At 46.0% G+C, this 23,147-nt stretch overlaps 2 protein-coding genes across 2 annotated transcripts in view; one reads left to right on the forward strand and one right to left on the reverse strand.

Annotated features, from left to right (window-relative positions):
- Positions 1-23,147, forward strand: part of LOC147725890 (long-chain-fatty-acid--CoA ligase ACSBG2-like) — a 282,463-nt gene that overhangs the window by 116,720 nt on the left and 142,596 nt on the right. Inside the window, exon 8 of the mRNA XM_086960032.1 lies at positions 212-376. Coding sequence (XP_086816158.1) covers positions 212-376 — 165 coding nt within the window. The remainder of the gene's footprint in view (positions 1-211; positions 377-23,147) is intronic.
- LOC147725891 (uncharacterized) lies at positions 5,610-21,330 on the reverse strand. The gene is made up of 4 exons (XM_086962714.1): positions 21,211-21,330; positions 7,301-7,366; positions 6,331-6,577; positions 5,610-5,796 (listed from the first exon to the last, which is right to left on the reverse strand). Exons 1-4 carry the CDS (start codon positions 21,328-21,330, stop codon positions 5,660-5,662), a joined length of 570 nt encoding a protein of 189 aa, XP_086818840.1. The 3' UTR covers positions 5,610-5,659.

A 23,147-nucleotide genomic window follows, 5' to 3' on the forward strand; every position in this document is an offset into this window, starting at 1 on the left:
CTGTGTAAATAGTTAGTTTTGCAGTTGGAGTGCACAGCTGTCAACGCCAAGATATGCTCATGGGAAAGAGCATTATGTTTTACAAATAAATAAAAAACTCATCACTTTGTGTTGGGAATTGGGAATTATTATTTTGTAAGCTTTACTTTTTATTCCCACTAATTTGTCAGTTCTTTAAAATCTTTATCTCCTGTTTTTTTATGTTGTGCAGATCACATGGTTGGTGAAAACGTATAGCAAATGTTCTGGCCTGCAGGAAGGTGAGATTCATGCCAGTTACCTGCCACTGAGCCACGTGGCTGCACAGTTCTTTGACATGTGGTTACCAATGTGCCTCGGAGGAGCCACGTACTTTGCAACTCGAGATGCGAAGAAGGTAATATACTTCCATGGTAGTTTATTATGTGTGTGATCTCCGCCTTATTTCAATACCTTTGAGGGTATTCCCACACTGGTGTTCTCCCTGCACGGTCAGCAGAGGTCATGGTCTCCACTTTTCTGTTGGATGCCCGGCTGCTTCGGAGATCCCCGCCAGACAGGCGAGAATCTCTGCAAATTCATCGGGACAACTTTGTGGCGGGTCAACTGTACGACTTTACTTGGCTGAGCTGGCAGCAGGGGCCTTCTTACACAAAGGGCGCACATTCCCGGTTTGCCCCACAGTGCTCCTTAATAAGCATTTTAATGCAATGTTGTCTGTAGGGAAAGTGCACGCCATCACATTGAATGCGCTGCCCCCAGGGCAAAGTCGCGCTGCCCTGAGGGCGGTGCATGTTAGTGAAAAACGGTGAAGCTTTGAAGCAGCCGCTCCGTGTTTCACTGTGCAGAGGGCTGCCATCAGAGCGCCTCCTGACCGTAAAGACGTTACATCATTTGCAGGGGGGCTTGCCCCCATACAAATAAGGGAACCCCTTCTGGTGATAGTGCAGGTGCTATATGGGCACCATTGCTATGTCTATTACAGAAAGGGCCGCACAACCGGCTGCGGCCCTGTCAGTAATAACAAAGTGCCCTGGGGGCGTGCAAAGTGGGCGCCCATGCGGGTTGCCCCCCACGGCACTTTCCATAACATGGCCCCAGGTTTGTTGCATCTGCTCAGCAAAGCTTTTGTGTTCCAAGAATCAAATTCATAAAACAGCTTTCATGGTTTCCAAAATATCTGGAATTCGTAGGTTCCCCTTGGGTACCAGCTGAACTAGGTTGACAAGCCCTGACCCAAAGAGGCATCCGCAAATTACATTTGCAAGGAGGGACTTTTCATCCTTGTGTTTTGAAATGAAAAATGAAATACCAGCATTTGTAAATGTTGTGACCTTAGTAGTTGTGTCTGTTGTGGACACCGTATGTGCTTTTGACATTTCTATGTCCATGCGTGGACACCGTACCAGCTGTGATGTCATTAGCTGGCAACTGTCCACTGACAGTTGACAGCTGATCACGGCACTTCGCTGACGTTGTTTTAGCTCCAGCTGTTCCTGGAGCCCGTGCTGGTTAATTGAATAAACTGTGTGTATCGAGTTCCTTACAGTAAAGTGCACAGCTACCTCTGGAGAGGGGTCCCAGCGCTGCAGGCCATCTGGAAGATTACGGGAGCTATTGCCTAGAGTCATAAAGTGCTAGGCTAACGTGCCACAGGCACCGGGGATCGAACCATGAGCCCCTGTAATCGGAGTCAGCCACCCTGGCCGCTGCACCACACCTCTTCCCCACTGGGCTTTTCCTCTCCTGGGTGATAGCCTGACCCTCACACTGATCAGAAAAGGTGTAGTAATGCTTAGTGGTAGGCATTTTACTCACACATTGTAGAACTTGACCGCACATAAATGTAACGCAGTCCAGTATGTTTAGCCACATTTTACCTTTTAAAGGACATTCTGGACAAAAGAAAGTGCCATCAACTAAACAAACCGTAGTATCCTGGACTCCCCCGGGGGCCTAGTGTTCAGAAACATCTGGGCTTGGAAGTTTTTCCTTGGTGCTGTATGATTACAAGCTCCTAAACAGAATCTACTGACATCCTAAGATAAAGCCTTCTCAAATGACACTCTCAAGAAATGTCCTGCTCACGTTTTGGGTCTGTCTTGTTCCAGTTCACAGGCCCATCCACACACGTGACAAGTCCCAGGAACACCGGGTGCTTGGATTATTTGTTTCCTGCACATTCCAGAACGTTCCCTCACAGAAATACGAGTATCCAGAATTTTCACCCACCCTATTTTGTAGCGCCATCTGGATAAAGAAAAGTATTAGACCCAAGCAGAACATACCATTGAGGCGTCCTCTGTGTCTCTACATTTCAGAAATGTGACTGGTTGAAAGATTTCCCTGGGTGATTGGCCAGTGAATTGGGATCCGCTGACGTTTTCTTCAGCAGGGGGAGAATTGTAGCCTGCTTCCAAGCTGAAAGAACCACCGCAGAGGTTAGAGAGCCATTGAGAAGTTTATTCACCGTTGGGTAAATCACTTCTGTCCCCATATATAACAGGTCGATGCATAGGGGTCTGTCAGAATGCCTGATTCAAGGCTCGGGGTTGCAGCCATGGCGTCCTCCAGGAAAAGGCACTTGAGAACACTTCGTGACCTCTAGGACTTCCCTGCAGAGCGTAGGGCTCAGATCATTCTCAGAGGATGCACTCAAACTATATCAAATTTTAAGAATCTTGATTTGAAAAAAGAAGCTGATTTTTTCAAACCGGTCTGAAGAGAGTGGCAGACTTCTGATATATGCAGTAGGTGCCACTTGTTACCACCTTAAACACTTCTCAGGCTGGTCACCTGCAGCTTCAATCTTGTCTTCATAAAAGACTTTATTCAGCTTTCTTAACAGAAACATGATATTTCCGTAAGGCCGCCCAAGAGATAGCTTTATCTTCCACCTCATAGCATGTATGCCAACTTTTCTCAACCTTTTTACAATCCTTTTCAGCAGTGGTTAAAAGCTCGGTAAACCAAGGCGCAGAAGGTCTGCTCTTACCCAGTTTATGATCAGAGATAGGCGCTAGCTTTTTTCCTCTCGGTGCTTGCCACACAGGACACGGATGTTTGTGTGGGCATCATAGGTGCCCCCTGGCCTCGTAGTGAAGGCTGCGGAGGAACAGAGGTCCTGCTAGGGCCCCCGAAAGTCTGTTTCCGTCTGCTTTTCTATGGCGGCCAGATCGCCATAGATAGGCAGCGGGAAGGGGCCATCATAATCCGTACAGCCGGAGCAGGCCCCCCCTTATTGTAGGGATTATATTCTGACCACTGGGCCGACGGGCTCCTCGAGCCCATTGGAGCTGCTGCGGTCGGTCTCTCAACCCACGCAGACAGACAGACTGCATCCTAATGCAACGGTCTGACCGCTGCGTCAGATGTCGGTGATGCCGACACCAAAGGCACGTCAGTGTCGGTTCCTCTGACATCGTAATGAGGCCATTATTCTGTAAGACACGCCAACCAGGGAACAGGGTATTCCAATGAGCCAATCTTACTCTGTTGTTCTTGCTTGGCCACTGGTGGTGGGCATGAACCACCCACGTGACCCTCAGTAACAAAGGTCATCTCTGCCACAGCCAGAACCTGGATAGGCTGCAACCCACCCTGGGATTCCAAGCCACGCCCCCGACAACAGTTTTCTCCCTCAGGTCTGCATCCAATGCTACCTGTTTATTTTTGAGTTTCATTTGTTCTTTCAGGGGGAGAACTTTGGGCTTGCACTCCAGAAAATGTTTTTGGGGGTTTAAATACACGTTTAGCAGTGCTCCTCTCTCCTGTTTGTTGCCTCCCAGCTGACCAGCCAGCCCTCTCCCTGCTAGTCAGCCCTAGTCAAAAAGGAAGATCATCCTGGAGTGATTCTGCTGTCATCCGATGACTTCAGCCAGCCATTCCTGGGGACGTCATCCTAGGCCATCCTGAAATCTGCCCACAGGGCTGATTATTTAAATGGGATGACTCTTACTGTAATCACAAAAACTACGCTAGGATGGTGTTCTGATGACTCTTACTGTAATCACAAAAACTACGCTAGGATGGTGTTCTGATGACTTCCACTGGCAGGGAGTGATTACCTTTTACAACTCCACGAATACTAATTGACAGCATCAGGATGAGTGATAATGACTCCAGGATGGGCTCTAGACAATTGAAGGATGACTGTCAATTATTCCAGGATGATCCTATAACCGCTCCAGGATGGAAGTGGATTACTCTGGAATGATCCCATGACAATTTCTGGATGAGTGTGGATTATTCCTGGATGATCCTATGACAGCTTCAGGATGGATATTGATTACATCAGACTGGCGCCATTATATTTTCAGTGTTGATTACGCTAGGGTGATTTAATGCCAACGCAAAAATGAGCATGGATTACTTTAAATACTCTTGGATTATTTTAAACCAACTGACGGCTAAGAGTGGATTACTCCCAGATCTAATTAATAATTTAGAATCATTAATAAATTATTACAGTTGAATTACACCTTGACAATTCCATGTTAGCAGCTTTTTACCCCTACTGCCAGTATTCCCTACTAGTTTAGGACTATGGATTTGCTGGTAAGAAAAACATTTGGCAGACCACCTGTTAGATGTACTTTCCTGTCAAAAACAGGCCACTTTGATGTAATATGCCTTTTTTACACAATACCAAGATTAGTTTGAAATGCCACAAGTTATAAAGTAAGGCACAGATTTATAAAACTGTCACTGAACGCAGTGCAGCACCCTAATTGGCTGTGTTGCATAACAGGGAGAGAGCAGGGAAGTGGCATGTCTATCCCTCTCTTTAACACCACTACACTAGAATGCAATGTTGTCTGAGAGTCTAGCCTGGGTTTTGTACTGAAGGGTACTGTTTGTGGAAACTTTCCCATTTTTGATGAGTGTTGTACCAAATACCTGTTTGCTTCGATTTGTAAATCCTGAAAAGGATTTTGATTCAGGTCTGCATTATAAAACAAGCAAACCAAACACAAAACTTCTCTAAACCTGGTCCTAATTCACAGATTAATTTTCTCCTGCTTTGGAAAGATTACTTTTTAATTCTACAGTGAGAGGTAGATACCTGTTTAAAATAAATCTGAAAAATGCAATTTTAGCTAGGTTTCTGCTGCAGAAATACCACAAGCACCTTCATACAAAAGTAGTGGTCTGCAAGAATGTTATACTTTGCATTCAGATAAGCGTAGCAACCAGTAGCGGCTTGCATAGGGCGTGCAACAGGGAGGTGGCACGGGCGGAGAGGGGCAGGGTAGCAAACACAGACATACAACAGAACGAAGGAAAGTAATTACATTCCTCCGTTCCGCGTATGTCCATGTTTGCTACACTTCCCCTCCCCACAGCACGCCCTATACGAGCCGCTACTGTTTATGCATGCTGCTACTCCCATACTCATGACTCACTGGGACTTGCCTTATTTTGAGGTACAGAGCATTATTTGAAGCTGTTTGACATGGTGACCAGTGGCAAAAGACTAAACCAAACAGTGGTGAAATGAAAAATGTTCAAAAGGTATGTGTCAACATGTAATTTTATTTATCGCAAGCACATATTTAGCCCCATGGGGGCCAGGATACCGAACAAGAGGAAAAATCCAGAAAAAAGTCCAGGAAAAAAGTCCAGGAAAAAAGGCCAGGCTACTGCAACCAGAACAAATTGCTTAACGGAAACCAGCAACTTAGTCGTTTGATTCTAGATTCGGAGTTTTCTTTAATCCTCTCCTAGCATTGCAAATCTTTATCGCCAGCTTCCTTCTCATACTTCTGTAGTCCAGTGATGGCCAGCCGTTGGTACTGCAGACAGACTTCATGAACTCTGGAAAAATAAAATAACATACATCAGTATCATGTTACCACAACTATTTTTAGATTTTAATAGGGCTGAGCTTCCTTTAAAAAGTTTGTTCCATTATTTCATATAGAGTGCCAGATGAGATATTGTTAGGGTTACAAGGGTTCATAAGTGTAACATTAAGGGCACTTGGTCAAAGAGGCACATGTGGCTAAATAAAAGCTGCAAGCACAGTATTTTATAAGTTCAGTTTGCCATCACCCATTCATTCAGTTTGAGCCCCTCACCTGGACCACAGATTTAGAAATAAAATCACAACTCACAGCTTTGTGCCAGATTTGAAACACAAACTCAGCACAAATTGTTAATAAATTACAAGACCCCCATTGCTCTTCTTGCTCTTTTGCAGACATCTGTTGAGTAATGATTGAGTCATCTTACCATTATATGATACCAGACCACACATGCAAACCTTTAACACCAGGTACCATGTATAATAATGAATTTTCGCAATCCAAGATTGAATGAATGTTACTTTGAACATTTGTAATATCTTACCAAATAATGCATCAACCTTCTCCTCATCAAGGACAGCTGTTCCAGCACGAGCCTTCGTTACACCTTTTGCAGATGCAAGTTCTTTTGGAGAAAAAAGTATTTCGCTGATACCATTGAGAAGAAAACCTGCACTGTCCTGAGCTGCCTTGGCTTCCTCCAAGAGCTTGTGCAATTTCCGCTTTGGAACGAGAACATCTTTGAACCGTGAAGGATCATTTGAGTCCTTCACCAACGGCTGCGTATGAGTCTGCAAAATAACACAACTATTAACTATTTGCCATCATGTTAGGTTACATATTAAAAAATATATATAGGAAGAGTAGTTTTTTGAGTTGGCATCTATACATGGCTAACAATGTAATATTTGCTAGGTTCCCTCCAACAGTATAAAGCAGCCATATTTAAAAACATTGCATGCAGAAAGATTTCAAAGTGCCAGAATAGCTTGCAATTATCTCTTGAAAAATATCCTGAATCATTAGACACTGTTTCTTCACTAAAAAAACTTAAGAGAAAAAATATATATTAACATATAAACTTCAAAACAGATTGACCACTTGCAATATATCTTCACACACTAGCCATAATATATAAATAAAGAGGTATTGATAATAAAGGACAAATGTACAATCTATCCATAACCAAGTAAGTAGGTTGTCCTTAATAGACAGTACACATTGTAAGCCTGAACTTGAACCTCCTGAAAAAAGTTGCCTAAATAAAATAGTTCATCCAAAAATGGCTGCCTTATAGTAGTGCCACAAGCTAAACGTTTCAGCCCTTTTCATAAGTGTTACATTTGTCTCTGGAGAGCAATCCAAGGCATATGTGAGGACATGCATGTTCATTTTTACTGTCCATTATTGGATTAATTGATCACAAATCTAGGTTTTTACTGAAACAGGTTAGTAATTTGTACCATTATCCTGCAGTTGCAAACTTATTATAAAGGTTTACTTATTGTGCTTACCAGATGATTGGAACAGAATCGTAGCTTTAAAATCTCTCTCTTCGGTGATTGTCCGACCAGCTTCACCTATATTTTCGACCAGCCATTTACAAAGAACTTCCCCGGGATTGTCCAAAAGCAGGACGTCACCAGTCTGCAATATAAGACAACTATTACCTATTTGGCATTATGTTAGGTTACATACTAAAAATATATATATATCACAAGTCATGGTTTTTGGATGTTAATTTGGCATTTGTACATGGCTAACAATCTAAGATTTGCTCGGTTGTCGGATGACAGGCCAAATCTTAAAAAGACGGTCACAATCAGGGTGATGGGGAATCAGTCTCTGATACATGGTCAGAGGAAGACCCACAAAGTTACCAACAACCTGCTGAGCAGTAATCCTGTGGCTAGCCATAATCCAGACTAAGGGGCTTATTAGGATGGAGGATTTTCCGCATCCTCCGGGCCAGCGGAAGCCACCGCCGGCCTGGAGGATGCGGAAAATCCTCTGCGGACCCACCAAAGACCCACCGCCACATTACGGTGGCTGGTGGGTCCTGGTTTCCGCCCGCAGCTTTTCCGCCGCGGTTGGCTTACAACCGCGGCGGAAAAGCACTAATATGGTGACGGTGTCTCTCAGACACCGTCAGCCACATTAGAATGTGCACAGAAACATGCTTTTCCGCAGCTGCTTTTCCGCCGTGGAAAAGCATGTGTAACTTCACTGCGGGGGCCCGTTGTGGGCCCCTTAGGTGAAGGGGGGGTGGGGTGCACATGGGGGGTACCACTGTATTTGTATGCAGAAAGCGGCAGGCACCGCGTGGTGCCTGCCACTTTCTACATTCAAATGCAATGCGTGCATTTTTAACATTGCTGCGGGTGCAGCTTGAAGCCGCACCCGCCGCAATGTTAAAAATAGAGGATGTGACCGCCACCCTGGCGGTCACATCCTAATCTGCACAGAGGGAACGCCGCAGCCCATGCGGACGTTCCCTCCTACTCAGGGGTCGTGGACGGACTCAAGTCCATCCACGATCCTAATGACCCCCTAAGAAAGGAGACAACCAACAATGTGCAAAACAAGTAACAAAGTGTGGCTTTATCACAAAGATCTATATACTCCTAAACCATACGACTCACTTACCAGAGATAGATAGACTCACCAGCACCTAATCTGCAGAGACACAGCAAAAATCAACAATAACCGACTAGAAAGAAAAAACAACAACAATTACTCACAAGACAACAAAATACACATTGAGCACAAATGCAAAAAAAGGTTTTCACACTCAATAAAACAGAAGCTACACATACTGCTATTAATGCACCATTAAAAAAACAAATTCATGCAGGGAAATGAAACTCATTTAGAGTAAATACACTATAAAAACGAATTCCTGGCTCTAGTGAAGCCCCCCCCTCCCTCCCCCCAGGACAGAAGGCCACAAAAACGGGCTGATCTGTCCCCGGGAGGAGGAGGAGAAAGCAGCCACTAGTACCAAGAAAAAGTAGGAGGCAATCCTTGCCTAAGGGATTGCCCCCATGCCCAATAAAAACAATCCCCTGGCTCTAGGGGAGGGGGAAGAAGATAGGTACAAATAAACTCCCACCATTGAAAGCGACCCTTGCCCAAGGAGTCACTTCCATTTCAACATAAAAATAATCCCTGGTGCCTAGTGGGGTCATTCCTGCTGCACGATTGCGATGCCATTCACAATTGTACAGCAGGAATGCCCTGCAAAGAGACATCATTGGAGAGGAGAGGAAAAACTATTTCCTCTATCCAGAGGGTGGTTGGAGGGAAAGTGAACTTGCAAAACTAAGATTTTCGCATGAACAAATCTACACATGCATGTTTATGCTAAAATGCAGTTTACAGATATTTTCTAGGAGTACTATTTTTCTTGGGCTACTTCTGTAAATGTTTGTGAATTCACGAAAGCCGTATATCTGTACTGCATATATCATGGGTGCCCTTTTGACACTTTCTTTATTAATTGGGCTGCTAATTAGGCCTGGTGTTAACCATGACCTTTTGTATTTATTACATTTCTGTCTCTCTCTGTCAATCAACTGGCTTCCTTGTAACAGCATTCTGCAATTTCACAAGAAGCATATCAGACTGTAGACAGTATGGCAAATGCCATAGTAATGCATGGATATGTTGAGCCTAGTGGTACCACACACAAACCACTATATGCCGACCACATGTTAACATCAACATAACATGTATTTGAGAAGTGCACGTTGACCCAAGGGTATCTTAGTGCTGAATAACAGATGTTTATTGTTACCCAATTCAATGGTACTCATTTTAAATACCTCCGTAGGGTGAATGGTAGAGTGGACCTACACTCCTATGTATTGCCTTAGCTACACAACAGCCTACTGCAGTAGCAGCTCCTCAGTAGCAGCTGGCGAATATGGAAATTGCTGGAATGTACACATCCGCTGGGAACCTGGCCATACGAAGTGAATATCCCCTTCAATTGAAGTAAAACCAGTACAAACCAACGTTCATGCAACATTGATGGAGGCACCCTGACTCGCTGTCAACTCTAGCTACCCTCTCCCACATATGCCTTCTCTATGCTCTTGTGGCTACTTTGCTCTCTTACTGTCTTGCAATACAGTGTCACCTCAGTCTTACTCTCCCTATGTTTCTGTTAGTCTCCTTTAGTCTCTCCTAGGCTCCCCTGCTATCTCTGCGTCTACTCCTATCTCCATCTGCCTCTCCCTGGGGGGCCCACCTTCCTTTGTGTCCTCACCCCACTATCAGCATTCGCCTAGCCCCTCTCATGCCTTTGTAAGTGGCTGGTCATTTACTTTCTCCATCACTAGCCTCTCCTTTCATCCTGAGGTATGACGTAGAGAGGTCTGTGTTACTTACTTTCATCAATCGCCTTTTTATTTAAGAGCCAGAGCTAAGGAAACTCCCGAAAGGCGACTACAGACTTCATTACACTGTAGGGGTATTTGGGTGTAAATAAAGCAGTGTCTAAGCATGGCTTAAAAACCTCCATAATTCAGTGTACAAAATCGAAAACCTATATTGTATTCCCTCAGCAAACACAGGAATTAAAATAAACAAGCATTTGCAATGCAATAGGTCTCACAAGTAGAGCCCTATTGTTAGTAATGGTTTCAAAATTTAGTCAGACACTGATTTTTTGGCTCCTAATCCATGTCCTAATTTTCTGGGTACATACCAGTGTTGAGGCCACCATTTATCGGCACTAAATTATGTTTGCTCCAATGCAAAACTCTGACAAATTAAGCTCAGCATATCAACTTAATTGCCTCGAACTACTCTTGTACATAGTGTTTACCTTTAAAAAAAAGGTTTTTAATTTTCAGTTCTACTAGCGTTTATCTTGTTTTATTATTAAAAGCCATTAGCATGAGAGGTGCTGCGCTCTTTCCTCGACCTGCGCTCTGTCTCTGTGCAGCCTGAAACTTAGGGGGTGGAGGCGGGGGGCTGGGCGGGGGTACGAGTCCCTCTCCAACACGTATTTATAGCAAGTGAATCTACAATGCCATACAAAATTATGTTACAGAGACTGACGCCCTTTATCTAACTTGCCTTTCTTGTTTGAAAGTACTGGGAAACCATCTTTAAAAGTTTCGCGAAAAATTTGGATGCTGGCCAAGATGTGCATTGTGTATCACAATGAAGACAGGATTAAATTGCCCTGAAGCTGGGAACCACCGAATAGAACAAGTGAAAAGGAAACCGCTAAATACAGAGATAGACATCTATCCTTCCTGTTGGCATGCATTCATTCATCCATACATACATACATCCACCCAATCATCCGTTCATCGGTCCGCCCATCCATCCATACATTTGCCTGTTTATCCATACGACAAACATGAATTCATCCACCCAGGCATCCATTCTGTCTCCCATCAATTTCAATATACTTAATCATACATCCAAGCGTTCAATCAGTCACCAACCTACGCACCCACCCATCCTTCCATACCATCAAGTTCCTCCAGCCAAACATACATTCATTCACCCATCCATTCCCCTTCTTTTGTGTGTACTAATGTATACCGTGTATTTTGACCCTACCATACCTCCCACAGGCAGTTTACACCACAAAGTAGCAGACAGCTGGCCCACGTGGGTACATTTCCAATTCAAAAGATTCGCTCACCTTTCCTTGTGTATTTTATACTGAATGTAACATCTTAAGCGTCCCTTTTTTTTTAAATATGCAAGTCAATGAATTGATAACATTATTGTGCAATATGGAAAATAACTGCCTGGTGTAATATTGTTCCTGTGAATTTTAGGTACTGGGTACGGTGCTGTGGGCGTGCAATGATAACTGTTAGGAGAAATTACGTAATGATCGGCCGTCTTTCACAGACAGTGTCCATCTGGTGCAGTCGGGGAGGCCATCACTAGAAAATGAAAACATTCTGAAACCAGAGACAATACAGGGGAGTATACACTTGTATAATCTACTGATACAACATTACCACGTTGAACCCTAAATAGCCAGAAAAGAGATCATGGAGAACCTGGAAAGGGGGGGGGGGGGTCCCAGATGATTTTCAGTCTCTTTAAATAAATCTATGATTTGTCGATTCTTGGGCACCTTTGAGCGCTGCGGCGCTCCAGCAGTGGGTCGTCAGGTGTGCTGCAGCAGCAATACCCCCTTCCAGGCGCTAGCTAGCATCTGCAGGGTCACTAATGTCGGTGGGCCCGTCGGAGCAGAGACCTGTTCAAAAGAACGTTTTGAATCCTTCCCACACTTTTCAACATTTGTTAACATGATTTTTTTAGTCATTAAACCTTGATTGTTTAGGCTACTTGTGAGCACACATATGAGGAAAAAATACGGGCGAGTAACCATATAAATAATCCAGGTTCCAATTCGCTCTAAACCGGTCCTGCGGTTTCCTTACCCGATATGTCACAATCAGTCATTTCCCTGCTTCCAGTTGTATGCGCGCAAAGTCGGGTAAATTAAAGAGCCAAGCCGCACCACATTACCCCTTAAAAACGCCATTGCTCCCTCACGGTTTTCCTTGGTGCTTCCAATGACGTCACTTCCGGCGCTACCGGATGTGCGTAGGCTTGTGCAAGTCCACCTGTGAGTTAGGTTCCTGCATCAAGGTGAGTGGGAAGCAGAGAGTGAACATTTGGAAAATTAAACAATTAAGCCATTTCTAATTGTGTAAAAACTGAATGCAAGGTATACAGAGGTTATGCCAAAGATGGGCACACTCCACCAACTAAGGTTTCCCCGAAACACCACCGCACACGGACATCTTCGGTTCTCCTCCGTATCTTGCTGTACGCTCCTTCTGATCTGGGGACCAGCGTCGGTAACAGGCGTTACTGGCATGTCCTCTTGCACCCGAGGTCACTTGTGGAGTTGTAGTTCTTAAAACTCGTGGCGTCACTATTTGGAGGGATGGGGTCATTGTCATACTGAGGCGGTGGGGGACAGGCAGAATATTACATATGGAGGAGGGGGAGATGAATGGGACGTCACCTCGCTGCACACATTTTATAACCTCCACGAAGAGGAAGTAGCACGGACAGGCATGATATCGGTAAGCTAGCTCAGAGGGCTTAGCTTTAGCTGTGGAGATCCCAACAAAGTAAACTCAGACTTTTTATTCTGCCGAAGATTAATAAAAACCACTTACGTACCTGCATAATAATTTACATTTTTGAACATTACTTTCGTTGGCAGTCACAGTTTAGATGACAACATAAAGCCAATATGAAGAATACATGAAAACACATTACTACTAAGTGTTGGGCTTGTGGACTGTGCACACCTCTTCTCATATCACCAGCAGTGAAAGCGACCAGCTGAGCACCGCTCGAGCAAAGCATCATGAAACCGGGTTACTGCGAAGTGGGCCATTAAAGACTTCTGGGCACTAATGAATACGTGCACATTTCTGCACACTTCTTAATGAGGATTGGAGGCAGGGTGGAATGTGCACAGATTTCACACTTTCTATCAATACTGCTCAGCTGGGCTCTCTGAGAACTCTTCTTTAGCATCACTGAAAAAGTGAACATCAACAGCGGTTCTTCTCTTACTGCCACCAGACAAGACACACTGAGGAAAGCTTCGTACACCAACTCGTTATAGGAAACAATAATGCAGAGAGGCCCCAGGAGCCGTGAGTTTAAAAAAAATATTTTGCAGACAGGAAATAAAACAGATTTAACTCAGTGCTGCAAAATTCTCACAAGACATTTTTGGTGGTAGCGTGCTTTATAAAGCTCCATTAACATAACATGGATCTTTATGTATCGTGTTGAAGCTTTTAAGAAGCACTTCCTTATCCCAGGTGGAGTTTCAAAATGCTCCAATTTGCATTGGGTTTACTTCTCGCGTGGGTGATTCACATGAGTGTTAGCTGCATTTTGGCCTATGAAGGGGGTGTTGTCGAGGGGTGCAGGGCTTCATTTGTACGGGTTATTGCAGTTGGTGGGTACTGCCACTTAATTTTGGGGACTGAAACCAAGACATATTTTATCATTAGACTCTGAGCAAGAGAGAGAACACCAGAAAGTGTGAAAAATGAGAGAGTAAGATAGGAGCATTGTGACACAGGGAGCAAGCAGAAACGATAAAGCGTCTGCAAGAGGGAGCTAAAGAGGCAGGAAATGTAGGGTGGGGGACTAGACAGCCTCTGTGTTCGGCTGATCCGGCAGCAGGGTCTAAAGAAAAGCTTTCTCCTGTGTGCGCATGGTTTGTGAGTGTGGTGTGTTTCTGTGCATCTTTATCGGTTGCTGTACATTGAGCAATCTGTGCCTGGCTGGGCATGCGCATTTGGAAAACTATGTGTTGAGCTTTTGTGTGCACCGCTGTATGTCTGTTTGCCTGCCTGTACTTCAGTCTGTGTCTGTATGCGAGCTAGTTAGTGTTTGTCAGTGTGTATTAATGAAAGCATGATGTATTCGTGGTGGTACATATGTGCATCACTGTGCATTGTGAAAAACAAGCACAAATGGGCGTTACTACAGCACTGCATAAGTAGGACACATAAGTTCGCTACTGTATAATTGTGTTGATCAAGAAACTTACGGTGGCATTGACGCAAAGGGACACATATTTCAGTTAGTCCAGCACTGGCGTTGTCATAATTGGATAATATAAATTGCCGAAATATTGTGAAAAAGGTCCTAATGTGAGCTTTATTGCATTTTTATGCAGTTGCAAAGCATCTGAAGCATTACAGAACTTGGACACATGTGCATTAATGTGCGGCTAGGGTGACTAATCACACATGAGCAAACTGCAGCACTGTGGAGATTAGGCAAACGCGCATTACTGCAGTTGTTATGAAAATGTGAAATGCGCCTTACTTCAGGAGCCTAAAAACTAGGCGCATTCTTGTATCACTATCAAACTGGGTAAAACGTGCAAAAGTGCAGCACTGGAGACTGCGTGAATATGTGCATTATTCTAGGATTTTGAAAACGGGCTAACTGCATTGCTGCATCTCTGTGTGCAGACTGTACAAAATATGCTTCAGTGCAGCTCATTTTTGAAAACTGACATTTGTGCTCAACTATACAGTGTGAAAAATAATGTGTAGTTTTGTAGCGCGGCCACTAAAGTGAAAGCGGCCCACGCTGGTAATTAAGCGTGGCAGCTAAAGTGAAAGCGGGCCGAACTGTAAATTAATTAATTAAATAAGTGCAGCTGCTATAGTTAAAGCGGACCGCACTGTAATTTAAATAAATACATTATGAATGCGAGCGGCGTGCTGCGATGGAGTGGGTGAAAGAGGAGAAAATCATTAAAGAAAATAGTGCTTACCGACTTATCAAACAGACTGTGTAACGACTCAGGTAAAAACTCCAGTCATTATGGGAGGTTACACATGCAGACAAGGCTGTACCAAGGAGGGACTAGTAAGCCTATTTACAAATTAAAAGCAACAATTTAGCAAAGATAGTAACAGGAGCCAATTGAAGAGATGGGCGTGAAATGGGCGGAGCTTCTATGCCTAACCTTAATACAGCATGCCTCGCAGAGCAGCACATGCGCTGCCCAGGCTCAACCTGAAAGGCACTTCTGCAAAAATGTATGTAAATACGTCATAGTTGACAAGTTTGCCATGTCGATGCATGACTGGTTAGGACAGTCCCTTTTTTCATATAAATCTGGAATTTGTAGTCTTATTTAACCCAGTATAAAACCAGGACTCAAGTCCCAGAATTCTAAGAATAACATGAGACTGGAGTAACTAGTGTAGCAGGGACCTTGGAAACAGGCAGCTATGATGCTTGCTACAAAGATTACATGGACATGCTGAGACCCAAACCTGGTACGTTGTTGCCATCCTGACTTATTACATAAGATCCACCTTTAAGTACCACTAGGCATTCTGGAACTTGTAGTTGCAATTTTATAATTTTCCTGCTCAATGTTTTGGGTGATAAATCAAAGACTGGCTGAAATTTAACCTCGTGGGATAGGGTCAGTTGAGAACTTTGCTTGTGCAGCTGCATATTTCCTCGCAGTGGCCCATCTTATATTTGATCACTGTAGTCACTTTTGGCGTTTGTGTGTTACATTTTTCTCCAATTACCCATCTACACTTGAAGTATAATAATTCTCAAAACATCAGGAGCAATTTCATAATGTTAAAAAGAAATGATGCTGGTGGAGATTTGGATGTTTATTTTCAAATCATCAAGCACAATTGGATCTTATGAAGTAATCACTTACTTATTCTTAAATCCTCCTGAAGTCATCAGGAATAGTCACACCTTGTGAAGTCATCAAATACACATTCTTAAATCTTCTGAAGGCATCAAGAATAGTCACACCTTGTGAAGTCATCACATTATCATTCGTAAATCCTCCTCTAGTCATCAGGAATAGTCACACCTTGTTAAGTCATCAGATGCCCATTTTCAAGTCATTCGCAAGTCATCAAGCTCAAGTTTCTTAAGTCTGCTGATGACTTCAAGTGCTTGATGATGTCCGATGCTGTGAAAATGACTTCTACAGTAGTTGGATGATCATCTAATAACTCTGGGATGGCTTCTAAAGTAATCTTGTTTGACCTGGGAGCGCTTCTCAGCGCCTCACGGAAACAAGGCGCATTTGCTTCAGGAGACTCACCTGGGAGACACTCTGCAGCGCTCAGGTGTCAGCCTCGAGGTGAAGCCAACATTTACCAGCTCCTATTGGGGTGACCTGACCAGGGCCGAGCACTGAACACTGAACCCCTCCTGATGAGGGAGCCACAAAGAACAGGGAGCACTGAGGGGGTTTCATCAGCCTTCAGCTGTGCAACCTGCAGGCCAGGGCAAACTCTGGATTCTTGAACTCCCATCAAAGGAAGCACCTGTAAAGATAACATTTATTTTGCTTCGTGAAACACTTATTACAACTTCTATAAAGAAAGGCCGGGAGTAAAGAAAGACACATGGGTTTTAGTCTTGCCACATTGAGGGGCATCGTGACACTGCACTTGACTTGTTTTAATTTCACTCCATTTAAATAATATACTATTTTTGTTATTTTACTGGGCCTGCTATCTTTCTGCTCTGCCGTTTTCAGCCCTTCCTGGGCTACTGATGTCCTAGTCATGGCCGCAGCTGGCATGCCACAACCGCACCAACACCTGGCACAGGTACATATAATCCAATACAAAGGGGCTTGGAAGAAATGGCCTGGGCCTACAGCACCAATCCTAAATCCATTTGTTCACCACTCAAGAGAATGCCAGCAATTCCTTTTCTACCACAGAATATAATCTCTTTTCTTAAATGATACCAGAAAAAAAAGTATTGGGCGCACCCTACTATTTTTCATTTGGAACAAAAGAGTCCCAGCCCATTATAATTGGCATCCACTGTACTGTGTAGATTACATTTCCGAGACAATATTGTACACATGGTGCTTTTAGTGGGCTTATTTCCACTTTTCAAAAGCTTTTTCCTGTTTGTTTTACCATCCAGACACAGCCTTTTTTTAAGTATGTTAATTGGTTGAGTACTTCATGCAAACTTCTCAACATGTTTTAAATAATATTCACACATTCGGATAGCAATGGATCTCTGTCCTCCCCGCACACCCCTCCATCCCCCCAAAAGACCTTCACCAGACCTGGTCTCTGTCCTGTTTCATTTCCCAAATGAAATGCCCTAAATATTCAGGCCGATTTTTATCATTTTTCACGCAGCGCAACGCTGCGCAACGCAGCGCAACCCTGCACGCCTTCTTGCTGCGCTGCGTGAAAGTGCAAGAATGCGCCGTACTCAACATTTTACAACGTATTCCTGCCCTTTCCTAGCGCTGGCACACTTGCCAACGACACTCTTGTGTCATGATGCCAGGGTGCCTGCATTTGAGGCAGGCTTGTTTTGGAACAAGAAGGGACATCTTCCCTCACAAAAACAATCCTGAGTGCCATTTTTTTTAAAATCCACATTATGCCTCACCTGGGGAGGCGAAGCGTTTTGATGCATTCCCAGGTATGGCACTAATGGTAAATCTGGTACTGTGTCAAAATCCATGAGGAAATGCGTGGGAACACCCGCGCTCACCCATGGAACGCCTTCCTGGGGGCAGAGGAATGCAGGGCAGCAATTTGCGTTGCATTATGTACACTAGATTTATCAAGCCACTCAGGGCCATGCTAGGTGGCCTTGCATGGCTTGATACATCACACTAAGGTTTTGCGTCACCGTTGTGCCCTCTTGCGTGGCGCAAGGGCAACGCAAATCTTTGATACATCTGGCCCGTTTCTCTTCCACACTGAACACACACATATCTAACCTCAATATCAGACAGAATGTCATTTTTTCAGAATTGGAACACCCATGTGGTGTGATAAAACTGGTACATTTCTGGACTCCTGAGCAAAGATAACCTGATGCGGATTGTAAATCAAGAATGAAAAAAATACGTAACTTGGTTATCTTGCTGACCATCTCATTTGCTCCGGGAAGGAAATACCCACTCACCAAATTAGCTTAGTTTTCACTTTGAAGGCGAGTGCACACACATAGGGGCATATTCTCAAGGAATTATTGCCAAGTTAATGGCACTTTAGTGCAACCAAAATGGCAATAAATGAATCGTCCTATTCACAAGCTGGTGCTAACAGCCCATAGCACGAGTTTGCCTGCAATAGCAGCCGCAAAAAACATCGCCACTGACGACCCCGGAAACTATCGCTAATGAGATGCAGCGTAGGCGTTCCCATGCAAAAAGCTGTGACAACACCACTCCGTAACAATCTCAACGAGCAGCCAGGTTGGCAATAAGATCCTAAAACAGGCGATAAGGCGCGTTAGCTGCATGAAACTAACACCTGCTCTGACCTGGTGCTAAGTCGGACCACAACCTGCACCACACAAGGGAGCCCAGCCCACAGCCACACCTTAAGGGCAACAGTGCCATGGAGCCACTAATCATGCAGCTCTTTGCCCCAACAGGACCACAGGACCACAGCACCCACCTCCACCACCGCCAGGATCCCCCCGGCACCCTCCCCGACAAAGGCATGCCACATCAACTACACAGAATCCTGTACCAAATAATCTGCATGATGTCGCACAATCACATCTGGTAACATGCATGTGTCATCACAAAAATAAGCATCACACCTTCACCTTCATATCAACAAATGAAACTTTATTCAAATAAACACAGAACCGAAAAGAAGACACATGGCAGCTCCCCCGTGACAAACCGTAGGACACGGCCTGCAAGACAAAAATCATGATGATAAGGTGTGTCCTACGCACATCAAAGGACACAGAGAGAGCGAAGAAGAGAGGGAGACACAGAGAGAGAGAAAGAGAGAGAGAGAGTGATAGACGGAAAGAGAGGGGGAGAGATTGGTAGACAGACTAAGAGGGGGAGAGAGTGATAGACAGACAGAGAATGGGAGAGAGTGATAGACAGAAAGAGAGGGGGAGAGAGTGATAGACGGACAGAGAGGGGAAGAGAGTGATAGATGGATAGAGAGGGGGAGAGACTGATAAACGGAAAGAGAGGTAGACAGAAAGAGAGGGAGAGAGAGACACAGAGAAAAGAATTCAGGGACATGGAGAGAGAGTGCCAACACTGCACACCCAGACCACACTGCTCACCTGCTGCCACCAGTGTGTCTCCAACCATATGCCGGTATGTAGTGCAGTTCACCAGGTCCTACATCTGAAACATCGGTCATCTGAAACAGAGTCCAGATACAAGAACGGCAAAGTACATTCAATTGCACACAACATCATCGCCTGTCTGCCCCTGCGCACCCAGGCAGCTGCACCCAACCCCTCCCGCCGCCCAGCGGTGCATGCCCGCCCCTGTGCACCCAGGCATTTGCACCCTAGCCCCTCCTGCCACCGAGCGGTGCATGCCTACCCCTGCGCACCCAGGAAATGCTCCCCAGCACCTCCTGCCGCGAAGCAGTGCAAACCTACCCCAGCGCACCCAGGCATTTGCACCCCAGCCCTGCCTGCCGCTCAGTGGTGCATGCCCGCCCCTGCACACCCAGGCCTCACTGCGCACCTTCCGCCCCCGGCGTATAGAAAAGAGTGCCGCTCCAAGGCCCAAACTTGGGGCCCACAGACAGGGCACACTCTGCATCATGCAGCCCACTCCGCAGGCCAGCAGATCTCACATTTGGTGCTGGCTCTTGATTACGCTATGGCAGAGGACATACCAGTGCATAGGCATCTTCGCAGGCTGCACACCCGCTCAGCCCTTGAGGTGCCACTAACTCTGTGACCAGCGAGGCCATGCCACATGGCGGTAGACCTGCGCTGACCGCTGGCTCAGGCCTACACTGTGGTCCAGCAGGACACACAAAACCTGAGATGTCCGGACTGCCGGTACGGGGCATCATTGCAGGCTGCACACCCGCTCAGCACTCACGTACCCCTACCTCAGTGCACCGAAAGACTCCATCCGGTGGCGGTGTTCTGTGCCAGCCACAGTGCATCCGGTGCCACCAAGTCTGTGTTCCAAAAGTCATGGACCCTCTATGATTGGGTATTGTGGTGCGGACGCCATCATGTCACCTCCGGGCCGGCGGAATGTGATGCTGCAGGCCCCTGGGCCCACATGCACACCACACGGATACACCCCTAGAGAGGTCGGAATTGGCGTCGAGCACGTGCACCAGGACCTTTTTATTGCCCGGGTCACATGTCCTGTGACACGTGTGCTGGATGGGTGTGGTGTGGGTGTACACCAGCCGTGAGGGAGTGGCTGTGGTATGCTGACAACTAGACCTGTGACCAGAAGATCATTACAGGCAAGTTCTGGCACATTTAGCATCGTTCCCCCCCCTGTGAGAATAAACTTAAGGGGCTGGGCTGGCGTGGCGTATGCCAGTCCAGCGTAAGGGTTTGTACAAAGACGCCGGGGCTCTGGGCATGGTTATGTACAGGGCTGGACAAGGAAGTAACAAATGCGTGTGTCGCTGTTGTGCCGTAGGCGCCACCCAGACAACATTCGGCAATGTGTTACCCTGTGACCCAATGCCAACGACATGAGCCACATGGACATTTCAGAAGAATTCACTGACCCTACATTCATCCATACTACCACACCTGACAGACCATGGACACAACACATCTGTGTGATTCAGAATGTTTAATGCACATTCGGTGGAGTGTTGCATCTGGAGCAGTACAGGGCCATGCAAACCCCACTTTACATTGTTTGCCCGTGGAGGGCCAACTAGAGGCCTTCAGGGAATGACCAGTCCAAAGGAAGAGGAAGGGTTCAGTCTGCAGTCTGATTGCTGTGTCATTGGTGGTCAAACAGATTATGGCAGTCCATGTCGAGGTCCAAGGTGAGTGTCGCAGGGTGCATCGGAGGACAGTGGAAGGTGATGATGCAGAGGGCAGTACCAAGCTGAAACCGGCCATATGGCGGAGATGAATGCTACTGCGTCCTTCTTACCACGAAGGAGGTTTCATCCGCACCTTCGTCCTCTGCTGTTCCATGTGCCGCACGTGTGGGCAGTTGTTTTCTGTCTCCAGCACTCTGTGGCATTGACACCTTAGGAGACGGAGGTTGCATGTCTGCCACACTGGGTGGCACTGACACTTCAGGAAGTGGAGATGTGGATGTGGTGGTAGGAGCAGCATGCATCAGCGCCAGGCCTTGGGGCAGCAATGCCAGGAGGATGGTCTTGATGTCATTGTAGAACCCAGCTACCACTCACTGGTGTGCAGCCATGGCAGCCACTCTTTCCGCATTGGCATGCTCCATGTTCTCCATTAACCTCCGCATGTGCCCCAACTCCCGGGTGCCATCGCTGGAGCCACTCTGACTGGACAGTTGTTCTAGTCTCCAGCTATGTCAACCATGGTCTGTTGGAGAGCATGGAGCAGATTATGGGTGTCCATTAGGGACTGTGAGTGGTCCCTGATAGGACTTAGACACCCATGTATGGCATCCAGTTTGTCTGCCATGCATTTGAAGCCCACCCGCACCTGTTCAGCCAGCTGCTCCTCGCACCTCAACACACGGCGTTGGAAGGCCATGTGTTCTTCGTGGGGATCCAGGGAGGCAGCCGTGGTGGTGGAGGCTGCATTCAATGTGGTCCGTGCAGGGGGCGGGCAGCAGCTGAGCTGCCCTGCTCCTGGAGGTGTGTCGCGTAAGCTGTTAATGAACTGCTGGAGGTCTGTGGTGGTCCTCTTCGTTATTAGAGAAGAGAGGGTCGGCTGATCTGCAGGAGGTGTTGATTCTCCCTCTGCAATGTTAAGGGGAGATGCTGTTTAACATTGTGTTTACATGTATGTTGTCATATTGTCCATGTTTACAAACACAGTACAAAAGGGGGTGGTAATGGATGGAGCATCTGAACCAATCAAACACTCACACCCAGTCAAAAGATCTGGGTTTAATCCATCACCGTTCTTTAGCCCACTCTGCCACACCAGTTCAGACATGGCTATATGCAAATCAGTCTGACCCTGTGCCTCATGGTAACAGTCCAGCCCGAACTGCCAAGCCATGCCTTCCCTGGACCGGAAACAAGCTTCCGAGGATCGGTTTCTGGCATTCCAGCCGTCTTCAGCCCGGCTTGCTTGAATCCAGTGGCAAAGTGAGCAAGGGACTCACATATGAGCATACCCTGCCACACTTATGGCGGCCAAAAGCAGTACAAAAGGGGGTGGTACAAACAGACTACATGATTGTATATATCGTGGCTGTTTGGGAGTAGCTGCCTATTGACAGTGGACATTTTGATAACAGACATGTGTGTATTTGTACTTGTACTTTATCAACTCACATTTTCCTGCAATGCCACTTGTTATTGGCCAGTTTCTACACCCAGTCGGCACCAGTTGTGTCCTGTGTTCTGTTGTGGACGTGTTACGGTTTGTGGCACCTTGTTATCAGTGTTGATGTGCTCTGCCTGTTATGTGTGTGTGTGCTGCATTTTGGGAGAGTGGCCCCTGCACCTCTGTTTGTGCTGCCCTTATATATTTCATGCAATGTGCCTTTGACTTCTGTGCTTATGCAGTGCTGAGATGTTGCATACTTGGGTGCATTGGTCTCATGGTGGTAGTTGGGGGTCAGGGGCATGGTTTGTTCGCAGATGTGCTCTACTGAATTGTGCATGTGTGCCATTGTGCCCATCTCCCCCGTCTCCCCAGTCCCTGGTCGTTGCTCACCCTGGTGCTGTTGTGTCTGGTCATGTTGAGCAGTGTCTCGTCCCCCGACTCCTGCCAAAATCTCCCCACTGATGACTGTGGACACCATTTCCTCCATATCGTCCAGCTCATCCTGTGGCGCAGGACTGCCACCTCCAGTCTGCATTGCTGCCTTCCAGTTGTTGGGGAGTTTCAGCTTGGTTTTGTGCATGACATCATTCCAGTGCATCTTGA

Source organism: Lissotriton vulgaris, chromosome 3_1 (genome assembly GCF_964263255.1).
Source record: "Lissotriton vulgaris chromosome 3_1, aLisVul1.2, whole genome shotgun sequence".
NCBI lineage: Eukaryota > Metazoa > Chordata > Amphibia > Caudata > Salamandridae > Lissotriton > Lissotriton vulgaris.

Excerpts from the sequence above, each read along its gene's own strand:
- LOC147725891 (XM_086962714.1), bottom strand. The coding sequence starts at position 21,330 with ATGCAACCTCCGTCTCCTAAGGTGTCAATGCCACAGAGTGCTGGAGAC. Across the intron at positions 6,578-7,300 it reads GATTCTGTTCCAATCATCTG|ACTCATACGCAGCCGTTGGT; the intron begins GTAAGCACAATA and ends GTTATTTTGCAG. Across the intron at positions 5,797-6,330 it reads GAAGGTTGATGCATTATTTG|AGTTCATGAAGTCTGTCTGC; the intron begins GTAAGATATTAC and ends TTATTTTTCCAG.